Source organism: Parasteatoda tepidariorum, chromosome 2 (genome assembly GCF_982258835.1).
Source record: "Parasteatoda tepidariorum strain Cologne lab strain chromosome 2, Ptep-v5.0, whole genome shotgun sequence".
NCBI lineage: Eukaryota > Metazoa > Arthropoda > Arachnida > Araneae > Theridiidae > Parasteatoda > Parasteatoda tepidariorum.
Window position 1 is genome coordinate 51519316 of NC_141756.1, and position 12865 is coordinate 51532180.

Sequence of the window (12865 nt, forward strand, 5' to 3'; positions counted from 1 at the left end):
GCAATATCATTTATTATTAGCGTTATTATAGTATACTGTAGCATAATATAGTGCTTAAAGTGCATACATTAACTAGCTTTTATAGTATTTCAAAAAAAATTTTTTTTGGAATGATTAATGTTTTAATTGCTCCATATCACTTTCTTTTTTTTGGTAAGCCTTAATCTGTGTCGCAAAATGTTAGAAAAAAATAAATACTACATGTTTGAAAAATCTTCTCCTAGGAAAGCCACTAAATACTTGCATAACAAGTAAATTTTTTTAGGAAATGTGACTTAAATATTAAATGAAGCAAGCATTATTCATTTCGTCAAAGGCGTTCCCTTATGCTTGAAGAGTATAATTAAATCATGTCATTTGCAAGCTTAATTTCTAAGTTGCCCATCTATCTTTTAATCAAATTTCACAGCTGTTCCTAATTACATATTAGCAAAATAATACCTTTGTATGATGGTCACGCTATAAAATTACCTAACAATAATGAATGTTGGAAGTAGATAGGATGTATGATAGGATATGTATGATAGGATGCGACTAAGAGGCTAAAATTATGTCGATAGAGCGTTCTTTTTAAAACTGTCTATCCTTAACGAATCAATATTTGGCTTTAACCATCGTGACATTTCACTCAAAAATTGAAAAGCTAGGGGAAATTGAGTGATGGAATTTATTTTAAATTTCCCAATATTTTAAACAATGTTTTAAGTTTGCGGAAAATTGAGAGGCACAGCACAATTAAAAACTTTTTTAGTAAAAAACATCTTGATTTCCATGTAGAAAATAAGATGATTCTGTACATTGAAAGGAAATTAGAGTAAAGTACCTATCTGGTTTTTCCTCCATCTTGTTCCTCTATTAATACGCAAATCTCCTTCCTAAATAAACGCTTTGTATGATAATTTTAATTGTATGAATATAGCTGGAAAATTACTAAAAAATTATATGCAGTTTTTTCATTTGAATATAATGTAGCATTCCTAAAAATCTAGAAATGTTGAACAAGGTGTTAGTTGCAAGAAAAAAATTTAAATGTCTAAACCTCTTTAAGAATACAACTCAATAAGAGAAAAAGCCTAATGAAAATTATTTGTTTCAAAATAAATTAACTTTTATAATAGAAGGGAGAAAAGATTCTTTAAACAATTTTGAAGGATGATTGTTGTGTTTCAGGTTAATTTGCCCTTTAACATTTATTTCTTTACGAAACACATCATGATTTTTAAAAAATTTAATTCAGGTTATTTTTTATTCTCTTGCATTATTATGTATTCCAGAACGTTTTTTCCTCGTTGTATTCTTAAGAAATGAAAATTAATCTGAACATATTTAGAAATTTTATTATTATTTCTTTTTTCATAAAACATGTAAAATTAAAAATTAAATTACATTTTCAGGTTTATTCGTAAATTTGGTTCTCCAAAGCTACGAAGACGGGTTCCGGTACACTGGAGTCGATAACAGTTAAAGAAGTTGGCGCAATTGGGCCGTTAAGTAGTTCTACAACCACCTGGAGGTGGAGGTATATGCGTCAGGCTCAAGGTGGTGGTCTTTGTTTAAGACTTTTAATATTATTAACCTCTATGAGGTTTCAAAACATTTGTTTGTACAGGACACGGTGACACATCTTCTTTTAAAATAATAAACTCCAAGATGGTAGTTGTCAAAAGGGATTCCATGAAGAAGTCTTCTGATTTAACAATGCCAGTACCTCCTGATGGCGGATGGGGCTGGGTTGTAGTATTTGCTTCCTTCATGATTCATGTAATTGCTGATGGTGTCACTTATACCTTTGGAATTTTCTACGTAGAATTTTTGAAATATTATGGCAGCAGCAAAGGCACAACAGCTTGGGTGGCTTCCATTATGGTGGGCACAACTTATTGCATTGGTAAGTTTAACCAAACTATTTTGTTTGTCTTGTCTGAGAAAAGCATAAAGTAATCTTCTTATCTTGCTATGTCTATGATAAGACTTCTATCATAGTCTAAGTCTATTTTTATTTTCCACGCACAAAAGTTAAAACTCTATGCATTCTGGATATAAATGGCACAGAAGTAGAGAATTTCGCAATCACAATCTAGATTCGATTACAATTCGAACGAAAACACCAGGTAATGAACGAAAAAACAAGGGGTTGATGCCAAGAACCCTCCCCTATTCCTCGATCTGTAGCTCAATTGTATGTGAATGTATTGTTTAGTTTTTGTCATAATACTTTTCAAATTTGGATTGTCAGAAATATACTCTAAACACACTATACTGAATATATATATATATATATATATATATATATATATATATATATATATATATATATATATATATATATATATATATGATGACACACTATATGAGAATTTAAAAATGGCTGATTAATAATCATTAACTGACCAAGTCATTTATAAAAGTTATGTCATTATATATTCTAGTCATTTATAAAAGTAAATCTTTATATGTTATTATTACATACATATTTGTTCCTTACGCGGAGACAAAAATTTTTTTAAATTATCGTACTGTATGTTAATGACATTTCTGGTTCAAAAAAACTATAATTGTGGTAACCAAAATGTAAGGTATTTAATGCATTCGTTTTGTAAACTTTGCCTTCATATGGAAAAGGTTCGTCGAAAATTCTGGTTTGCAAAATTCATAGTTCTTATTACCATACATTTAGTAAAAATTATATAACTTAAAAGTAAATTTAAGCAAATAAATGGTTCTTATGTTATGCTCCAAGAAATGATTAAATTACTAAATTTTACCTCATTTATTAAATTTTGCAACATATTTTCAACATATATCAGAAATTACTACAAACCCTATTTTATTACTAATTTTACCAAAATCGTTACCAATGCGCTGCCGTAAAAAATTACCAAACTTTTTGGTGCTGACATAAAGCCAAAAACACAGTAAATTTTACCATATTCTGATAGTTTTGACCACAGTTTTTTTTCTCAGTGTATATGTAGCGTTTTGAATATAATTTTTATATTTCTTTAAGTATAACTTAATCACTACGTATTTGTTAAATTTAAGAAATTTTTAACATAGAGAACTAAATTTTAATGTCGAATAGTTCAATTTAAAGCCTTTTTCTTAGACCTTTACAAATATAATTATTCGTAACAAATTTCAATTAAAATAGGTTAAAATTGGTATATTGAAGCCGTTTACGGAACATTTGTTAATTACCTCATTGCTGGCTTCTTGTAAAAATAATCATCTGGTAAAGCTCTATCTTTAAGTCGAATAACACTGTTTTGGAAAATAATTGATTTTGGAAGCATAATGAGGTTCAGAAGAATTTAAATCCAATGCTAATTAGTCCAAAATATAAGTTAATGTTTAGAAAACAGGTTTGACTAATTTATATCATTCTCTGTCTGTAAAAGACAAATTAACTCCTTTCATAATTATGAAAATTATGTTTATTTTGCGCATTTGCTGTCTGTATACTAGCTGCAAACTTTTATTATTTTAACCTTGAAATAATTCCATTACATAAATAAACAGTGGGTAAGGATTCCGCTGCTTTGTAGTATAAATATTTTTTCTGTGTAGGTTGCTTGAAAAAACATGTTTTTGCAAATATCCTTGACAAATTCAGAAGTTACTGTCAAGAATTTTATTTTCTTGCTATTTTTACTTCGAACATTTTTAATGGCTTATTTCCATGTTCAAAAGCCGCTGAAATGCATTTTCTGATACTAATGCGTGATAATAAACTTATTTTATTTGAAATTTAAAACCTCAAATACTATAATGATAGAATGATTTAGATGAGAATCTAAATTAGCGAAAAACATGCTTTTAATTTCTAATTGCTTTTATAATGAGTCCGTTCCGTTAATGTATCATACATACGGGAGTTGGACAAAATAATGGAAAAATTTTACTATACTAACACATGAAACTATACAAACACATTTTTTAATCGTTCTCAAGAAACATTTAGGGAATCATTTTATAAATTTAGAAGTGTTTAGGTTATGCGATTTCTCATACTTCTCAATAAAGTTTTTAGAAATTTGAGGGACCGATAATAAATTATTAACAGAAAATAATGTTTCTGAGTACCCTATACCAAAAAGTGTAACAATACATTTGTAACTTGCAACAATTATTTTGGTTATTATATGCGACAATTGCTCTAAATTTCGTAAACCTAGCTTAGATATTTATGGAGATACACTTATATAAAATAAAACTAATTTTTTGTCTTACGTTTTTTGCTATAACTTTAAAAATATTCCACAAAATTAAACAAACTTTTTGGAGTAATTTAAAATTAATTACAAAATTATTGCTATAAAATTTTTGAAAAAGTTGTTTAAAACTGTGCGAGATAGCTAAAAATTTAAGTATTATTAGAGTAGTAAATTAAAGAGTAATTAAAGTAGTTCTTTTATATTGAGCATGCGTGGGAAAAAATTTAATCTTTTTCCTTACTTTTGAAGTTAATCGTATTTGCCAATAAATAAAAAAAGTCCGATTTGAGTACCTTAAAAATGTATAAAGTTGTAAGCAATTTTCTAAGCAGTTTTCGTACTTTTTAAAAGAAAGTTCCAAATGATAAGGGTTTTCCACAAATTTAAAATATTCGATTAAACTAGATTTATTGAAAATAACACAGGTATTGTTGATGACCATCCCCCATAACAGCATATTTTCTTTCCTTATACAATCATATTTCGGCTTATCAACGTCTACTGCAAGGTATTACCATTTGTTATTTAATTTTGTATTATGATACAAAATAATATTTGCAGGAAACCCCTTTTAAATTTTGAGTTTATTTTAAAAAGTACGAAAATTAATCAGAAAATTGATTGAAACTTTTTAAATTTTTAACATACCCAATTCGTACTCTTTTCATTAGTTTGCTATATACGATTCACTACAAAACTATGAGGGAAAAAAAAGTTATATTTTTCCACGCATGAGCAGTATAAAAAAACTACTTTTATTACCTATATATTGCACAATTTAGAACAACCTTTTCCGCAAATAATTTTCTTTAAAAATTTTCTTCAATTTTATTGAATATTTTAAAATTTATTTCGCACATAATACCCAAAATAATTGCTACAAGTTTCAAAGTTATTGCTATATTTCTTACATATATATTTCTAACATTTTAACATATCAAAAACAACATATTTTGTTTGTAATTTATTGTCGGTCCCTTAAACCTCTAAAAGCTTTAAACTTCATTGAGAAGTATGAGAAATTGCATAATCTAAGCACTTCTGAAGTTTTAAAATGATTTAGTTTTTTCTTGAGAAATATGAAAAAAAGTATCAATATAGAAGTGTTTCCATTAGTTTGCCCACCCTCAGTACATTAACGAGTTAGTTATTTTATTTTAACCTTTATTCAGAAGTTTCAGATGCTATTTAAAATCCATTGAGATTTTATTATTTTTTCAAATAGTAAAATGATGTGAAGTTCAATTTTGTAAGGAAGATTCGCATTAAGAAAGACAGTTTGAAAAAAGTAATACTATTTAAATAGTAATTTAAAATTTAAATTAACATGATATGTTTGTTTGAATTTTAAATTACTGCTATTATTTCTTTTAACATAATTGTATCAGTAAATGAAATTAAAAGTCATTAATTCTGTCGAAATAACATTACACATTCAGTAAGACATCAAATTTTGATTTATCCTCATTTATATCTGATAATAAAAAAAGTGATTAATGTTTAAATTCACAGGTCCTATAGCCAGTGGTCTGACAAATAAATATGGCTGCCGTGCAGTCACAATAGCTGGTGCGATTCTTGCGTCAGCAGGGCTCATGTTGAGCACAATATCGCCAAATGTACAATTTCTATTCTTTTCCATTGGACTCTGCACAGGTTAGTTCACTATCACCCAATATTATTGATCTTTAAATGTTTGCATTTTAACCACTTTATTTTTGCATTTGAAAGCATATTGTAAATTATATAAATTTTTCAACGTGTTGATGAATTTTAAGTTGCTACATGATGAAATCAGTAAATAATAAATCATATGAGTTTTAAAATGAAATCAGTCTACTCTTTGACGATTCTGCAAGTGGAAAGTACCATTTCAACCTGTATTCTTGTACGAAATCTCTTTTGTCACGTTATTAATAGCGAAATGGTGTATAGAGGGGAAATATTCTACTCAATTACCATAAGATTCGATTCATCCGAATATTATCTGATTAAACATGTTTCTAGCAAAAGGGAAAAGTTGAAATCCTAAAAAAATGCTGGGTGTGGAAAGGATTGGGAAGACTTCTATCTGCTATGGTCTTCTTATGTATGATTACGTGAAATATTTTCGAATAGCGCAATTGTTATTTATTTTTAAAGATTTGAAGTTGGATTAAAAAATATATACATTGACCTTTCAATTCAATCTATTATACATTGCTTGTTGAAGCACTAATTATCGAATTGTTATACTGCTATGCGTCTCAAGGAACAATAGTCATTTACTAAAGCAATGGGAACTTACCAAAATATTCCATATAGTTGATATGAAATGGTGTATGGATTTGCTCTACCAAAGTTTATAGCCTCGAGCTTATACATATATATACGATATTTTTACCAAAAAATCAATGTATTTATTCCAAGAAAAACTTATTTTCTAATTATCACTTACTGGTTAACACTCTTTGCTACATTTGAACAAGGTTGACTAATATAATATTTCCAGTTACTGATATTTCGGATCTGTTACAGAATCGTTACAATAGATTCGGTTTTTCATTTGATTGTGTAGTTAAAAGCATAGTTTCTCAACTTTTAATGGGGCTGAACTTTTATAAATGTATGCAAATCTTATTAAAAGGAGATTCTATTAACTTTGTTAGCGTTTTAAGTGATTCCTAAACACCTCTAGTTTCAGCTGTTATTAGTTACAACAACCCAGTACAGCTCAGTCTGTAAAAAGCATTGGTAGACAAAGCGTTACATTTCCTATGATAAATGTATTTGTTTCTAACTTATGTTTTAATTTGAGAGAACTAGTTAAAATGAAGAACAAATAATTGATAAAGCATTCATGATCTATAAAGCTGCCATATTGAAATAAATACTTATTGTATACTTAATAAATACTTAGTTACTGTCTTGTATTAGCCAGAACATCCAACTTTTAAAGAACTGTTATGAATCCATCTTTGCCTATGAAACATTGGATAAACTGTACAGTAACCATTCAAATAAAACAAATTTGTGCAACAAGTATTTTGACACTGCTTACTTAAGTGTTTTAGAAACTTTTCGAAATCAAATCGTCTTCAACTTCTCAGATCGATCCTTAAGACTTACTTATGATCAATAGGAATTCGATACCTGAATAAACGGAAAAAAAGTGTACCAAATAATTAAATTTACGAAGTTATATTTTTGAATAGGTATTAATGACGGAATAAAAAAAAAGAATTATTAGTAAGATGATAGGTGACAAGATGTTCAATTTTTTTTGTTGATTAAATTTCCAAGATTAGATTGATTGCGTGTTTTATTAATAAAATGATAACTTGATTTGATGTACTGAAATCAAACTATTGCTTATCATTTATAATAAGAACTATTTTTATAACTTAATATTAACAATCAGATACGATTTTTAATCATGGTCAAACATTTGCAACGAACTTTCTATAACATTCAATTTTCTACGGAGCACACAGCAATAAATTATGATTCTTCTTTAAAATGAAGTGTATTTTAACCAGTGTAATATATTTAGTAACTGCTTCTGTCAATAACAAGTTGTATTATTTTTTGCTTTTTATGCTTAATATATTTTAAACAACTGTTTTACTCATTTATATTTGACATTACTTGACAAGACTCAGTCTTTTAGACTTAAAGTTTAAACATGTTTATGACTCATTTAGATCATTTCAAATCTCCATAATTGCTTGAAATTTTAAACCTTGTAAAATTGAAATGCTTTGAAATTGAAAATTAGTTTCAATATTTCATTTACATTTAACCTCTTCAGGGATGATGATTGTTATTTTTTCTTTGTCATTTTTGACACTAAATTTTAAAGTAAAGATAAATAAACTTATAATCACAGTAATATTTTCATGCTGTGATTTTATTATTAAGTTTAATTTATTCTTCACCTTTAAGAGGTTAAATGATTGTAATGGTATCAAACTTCCATAGTTTCTTTGGTTTTTATATTTTCAGGATCAGGCTTTGGTCTTATGTATCTTCCTTCAATAGTTAGTGTTACCTGTTATTTTGAAAAACAACGTGCCTTTGCTACAGGAATAGCAGTTTGTGGTTCCGGAATGGGTACTTTTGCCCTTGCTCCTCTGACAGAAATTCTTGTCGAAAACTATGGTTGGAAAGGAGCAATGATGATTATTGCTGCCTTAGTTCTCAACTGCACAGTTTTTGGAGCTTTATTTCGCCCACTCGAGGCAGCTTCAAGTCCTCAGAGTAAGCAAGTCCCTCGAATAAAGAAACCCAATTTGCCGAAGCTTAAGATTAACGGTTCTTTGAGTAATGGGAAGTTACCGACCACAACGGAAGATGGCAATAGCCCTTCGACACCTTTGATGTTTCAAGCAAATGGTCACGTTGTATCAGAGTTGGTAACAAAGAAAAATCCAGATGACACTTTGTCAGCTGATTCTAGACTCACCAATGGTTTTGCAAAGAATGGTGATATTTCTCCCAAAGTTCAATTACCACCTGGTTACAGTACAAATCCTTCAACCCCTTCAGAGGTCATGGCCAACGGGTTTTCTAAGGATGTTGTTTTGCGATCAAATGGACATGGTCCAGAGAAAAAAAATGATCGCAATAGTTTGATGTTGCCAGGGGATTTTTTGCGTAGAAAGGTGGAAGGTACTGCTTTGTCTAGCTTTGTTTGTTCATCAGCTTCTTTGGCTCAAACCAACAAGGAGTTGTCTCAGCTTGAGTATGCCTGCCCGCAATCTCGCAGTGGTGGACTTTTGTGTCGTAAAGATATCTTCTACAGCGGAAGTATGATTAGCCTTGCTAAGTACCAATCTAATCCTAATATTTCCTACTCTGCTGTGCACCCAATTGATGCTGAGGATGAGTTTGACCACAAGAAAAGATTCAAGTGTTGTCCGAAAGAGATTCGAGATGCATTAGCTGAGATGACTGATTTTGCGATACTTAAGGATCCTATTTTTTTGATGTTTGCTGTTTCCAATTTTTTGACTAGTATTGGTTTTAATGTACCATATGTTTACACTAAAGATAGAGTGTCGGAAATGGGTATGGCATCGAATGAAGATGCAAGTTTCCTTTTAGCCATAATTGGCATTTCAAATACTGTAGGTAGAGTTACATTAGGATATTTGTCGGATAGATCTTGTGTAAATAGGCTCTGGATTTATAACACAAGTTTAATTATTTGTGGTTTAGCTACAGCCCTTAGCTGCTATGCTCTTAATTACACTTTGATGGCTTGTTATTGTGCAACATTTGGAGCCACTGCTGGTTAGTAATATTTACTTACTTCTACTAATGTAAATTTATACTTACGGTTTCTCTTTTGTGAGACATTGATAAACCACACTCTTATTTACATTACTTTAGCAGACCACATGTCAGTTTCTGAACAATTGTGTCAAGCATATTTTTAACAGATGCTAATTTCACTATCATTATTTGAATTTTTAAGTTTCAAGTATAAATCAATCAGTGGCGTAGCAGGATGATTTACTTTTGGAAAATTAACCTCTCAAAATTAGAGTATGCAGATTATCAAATTCATTAAATTTGCAATAACACCTCAAACTCGGCCTATGGATTTTTTTTTGGCTAAAAACTCACTTTTGGCAAAATCAAAAAAAGAAAGAAATTTTTTTTTCGTAGGCTATAAGCGCAAATGCTTTGCAAACGGTAAAAATATTTATTTAATTTGTAAATAGATATATAATGCCAAATTTAAAACTTTTTAAAATTTAGACTCTGTTTAAAAAAAAAAAAAAAAAAAAGCTCCTGGCTACGCCCCTGAAAACAGTTACTGTAAATTATTCACGTTTCCTAAATATAAAAATATTCCATTTAATAATGTTACAAAATTAAAGATGTTAATAGAAAAGACCTGGTGACATTGAAAAAAATAGCAAAATTTAGAGTTTAAAATCAGGAAGTGGAAAACTTTTTGAATAATTTTTTTTCCTTATCCACATCACTAACTAATGACTGTTTTTAATTGGAAAATGTGTTTCATTAATAGCTTTCTACTGCTGTTATATTTTTAACAGCAAATTTTCATACATTTAGTAAAATTTCATTTTAAATACTTTTTTATTAAGCTTTCAAATTATCACGTTTTTAACGCACTTACAACAATATTTAACGTTTAAGCTAATCGCTCTAATTTATTTTGTAGGAAATAGAAAGGAAGTGATATGCATTTCTTCTAAATCAAACATAAAAAGAGACGATTTATAATTTAAATTAAAAATGGAATTTTCCTGTATTAGTAGCAAAAGTGAATGGCTTTAATCCTTCCTTAACTTAAAATTAGATTATTCATAGCTTATTTACTTAAGTCAAAGCAACTTAAACTTAAAATTATCAGAGCTTTTTCAATATTTAAATCAAAATTTTATTGATCATTATAATTATTGGAAGAGTTTGAAATTTAATTCATGAATTTTTTTCAAAAGAAAATATTTTTTTCTATTTTTCATGATGCATAAAATTATGCCAAAAATTACAAATAAAAATATTTTCCAAATAGAATCATATTTAGACAAGATATTTTAATGGGGGCATTTAATATAATGATAATAATTTATTGCCAATTTAAACAAAACTTTATTTATTTTACTGTTTAAGTCTTTAAAATTTTAAAAATATCTGTTGAGAATTACTATTTTACCTGTTTTATCAATGGTTTAGAATTTCCAAAGAATAACATTTTTTTTCAAAATTTATAAAATTATCTCATACATTATCAATTATCAAATTAGTATAGTATTTCTTATGAAATTATTATGTATTTTTTATGTTATTTAGTTTCGAGTAATTTTTTTATGTTAATTAGTTTCGATTAATAATTAATGAAACAACAAGTTTTATAATGAGCGAATAGTGTATATAATAAAATAGTTGGATTAAAATTGTTATAGATTTCTCCCAAATGTACATAATTACATTACAGCATAGTATTTTTTGAGTTACCCTATTTCATAAATTATTTAAACTTTATATTAAACTATATTTTTAATAAGTTAGAATACTTTGAATTCAATGTAATATTTTTTAAGTCACCCCATTTTATAAATTATTTAAACATTATTTAAACATTATTCTTAATTATGGGTTTTTAATACATTAGACTATTTTGCATATAATATAATATTATTTATTCAACTTATTTTATAAATTACTTAAAGTTTATACTTAACAAAGAATTTTCTACTAGTAGAGCTGATTTATGTCGGCTTTTTATGATATTCTAGCTTTTTTAGATAATTAACACGGTAGTATGGTTTAACATGTGAAGAATTTTGTTTGAACTGCTGCAATTTATTTACCGAAACAGTTTTATTGACTTTGTTAGTTTTATTAAATTCATTAATACTTCGAATAGTAATATCGGCTAAATTCCTCGAAACCTTAAAAAGTGTTTTAAATTCAATCATGTTTATTTAAGTTGAATTATAATATTGTATAACTTAATACAGAAAAGAATTCATTTGCTCTATATTGGGGTTCAAAATCTTTTTAGTTCACAACTTTATAATTGTAATGGAATCTGAATCATGTCATTTACAAAGATTCGTCAAATATTTACGATATTTGATGAATGGTTCAACGTCAATATTTTTAAAGGAAGGAAAAACGTTTTCGAACTTCCTTAAAACGTTATAATTCTCGTATGTTTATTTTGATATTTTAATTGAATTTTTCTAAAAAACTTTTTGAATTTATTTTTTGCTCACTTTCAACTAGAATTAAAATGCTTCAGCAATTTTTAAAAACGATTTTAAAGCACTTAGTGTTTTATTTTTCAAATTCAGTTAACTATTTTAGAATTTTTAAACCAAGTTTAAAACAATAAGTTAAATAAATATGTTTTTGAAATTATATTACTTTCAATTCTAAATTTTTGTTTGCGTTAAATACTCTTAAATTTTATAAATATATATTAACAATAAAATATGGTACAGACAACTTTTGCAGTTTTTATTAACTATTTTTACTGAATTTTAGGGGCCTATGTGAGCCTTACATCTGTAATTCTGGTTGATTTGCTGGGATTGGATAAGCTAACCAATGCGTTTGGGATACTTTTGGTATTTGAAGGAGTGTCATGTTTACTTGGTCCTCCTATAACAGGTAAATAGTTGTATTTTTACATAAAATATTAACACTAGTTTTCTTTTAAAAGTTTTCATAGGTTGCTTGCATTTTATTCGACGTTTAATAGGACCCTAAAAATGCACTTTCACAATAATACTTCGTTCTGCTGCATTTAACGCTGTTTTAATCTACTTTAAACAATATTTAAAAGGTTTTTTTAAGTATTTTAAAATATTTTATTCCATAATTTAGCATTTTTAAACTAAACACTATAAATATTAGTATTTATTTTTAAAAAAAAGTTTTCGGAGGTTGATTGTAATTTCTTCGACATTTAATACCCTAAAACTGCGCTTTCAAAATAATACTTCGTTCAGCTACATTTAACGTTGTTTTAATTTTCATCTGCTTTAATTTATCTGTTTTAATTTATTGTTGTTTTTGTAAGTATATAAAAATATTTTATTCCATAATTTAGCACTTTTAAACTAAATAATATAAATAGCACTAGTTTTTTTTAAAAAGTTTTCAGAGGCTGATTGCATTTTATTAAT

The 12865-nt window shown here is 27.6% G+C and overlaps 1 protein-coding gene across 1 annotated transcript in view; it reads left to right on the top strand.

Moving 5' to 3' along the window:
- Nucleotides 1-12865, top strand: part of LOC107453696 (monocarboxylate transporter 12) — a 37466-nt gene that overhangs the window by 20626 nt on the left and 3975 nt on the right. Inside the window, exons 2-5 of the mRNA XM_016070614.4 lie at nt 1395-1888; nt 5727-5870; nt 8199-9488; nt 12222-12347. Of these exons, the coding sequence (XP_015926100.2) occupies nt 1651-1888; nt 5727-5870; nt 8199-9488; nt 12222-12347 (1798 nt within the window). The 5' untranslated portion in view covers nt 1395-1650. The remainder of the gene's footprint in view (nt 1-1394; nt 1889-5726; nt 5871-8198; nt 9489-12221; nt 12348-12865) is intronic.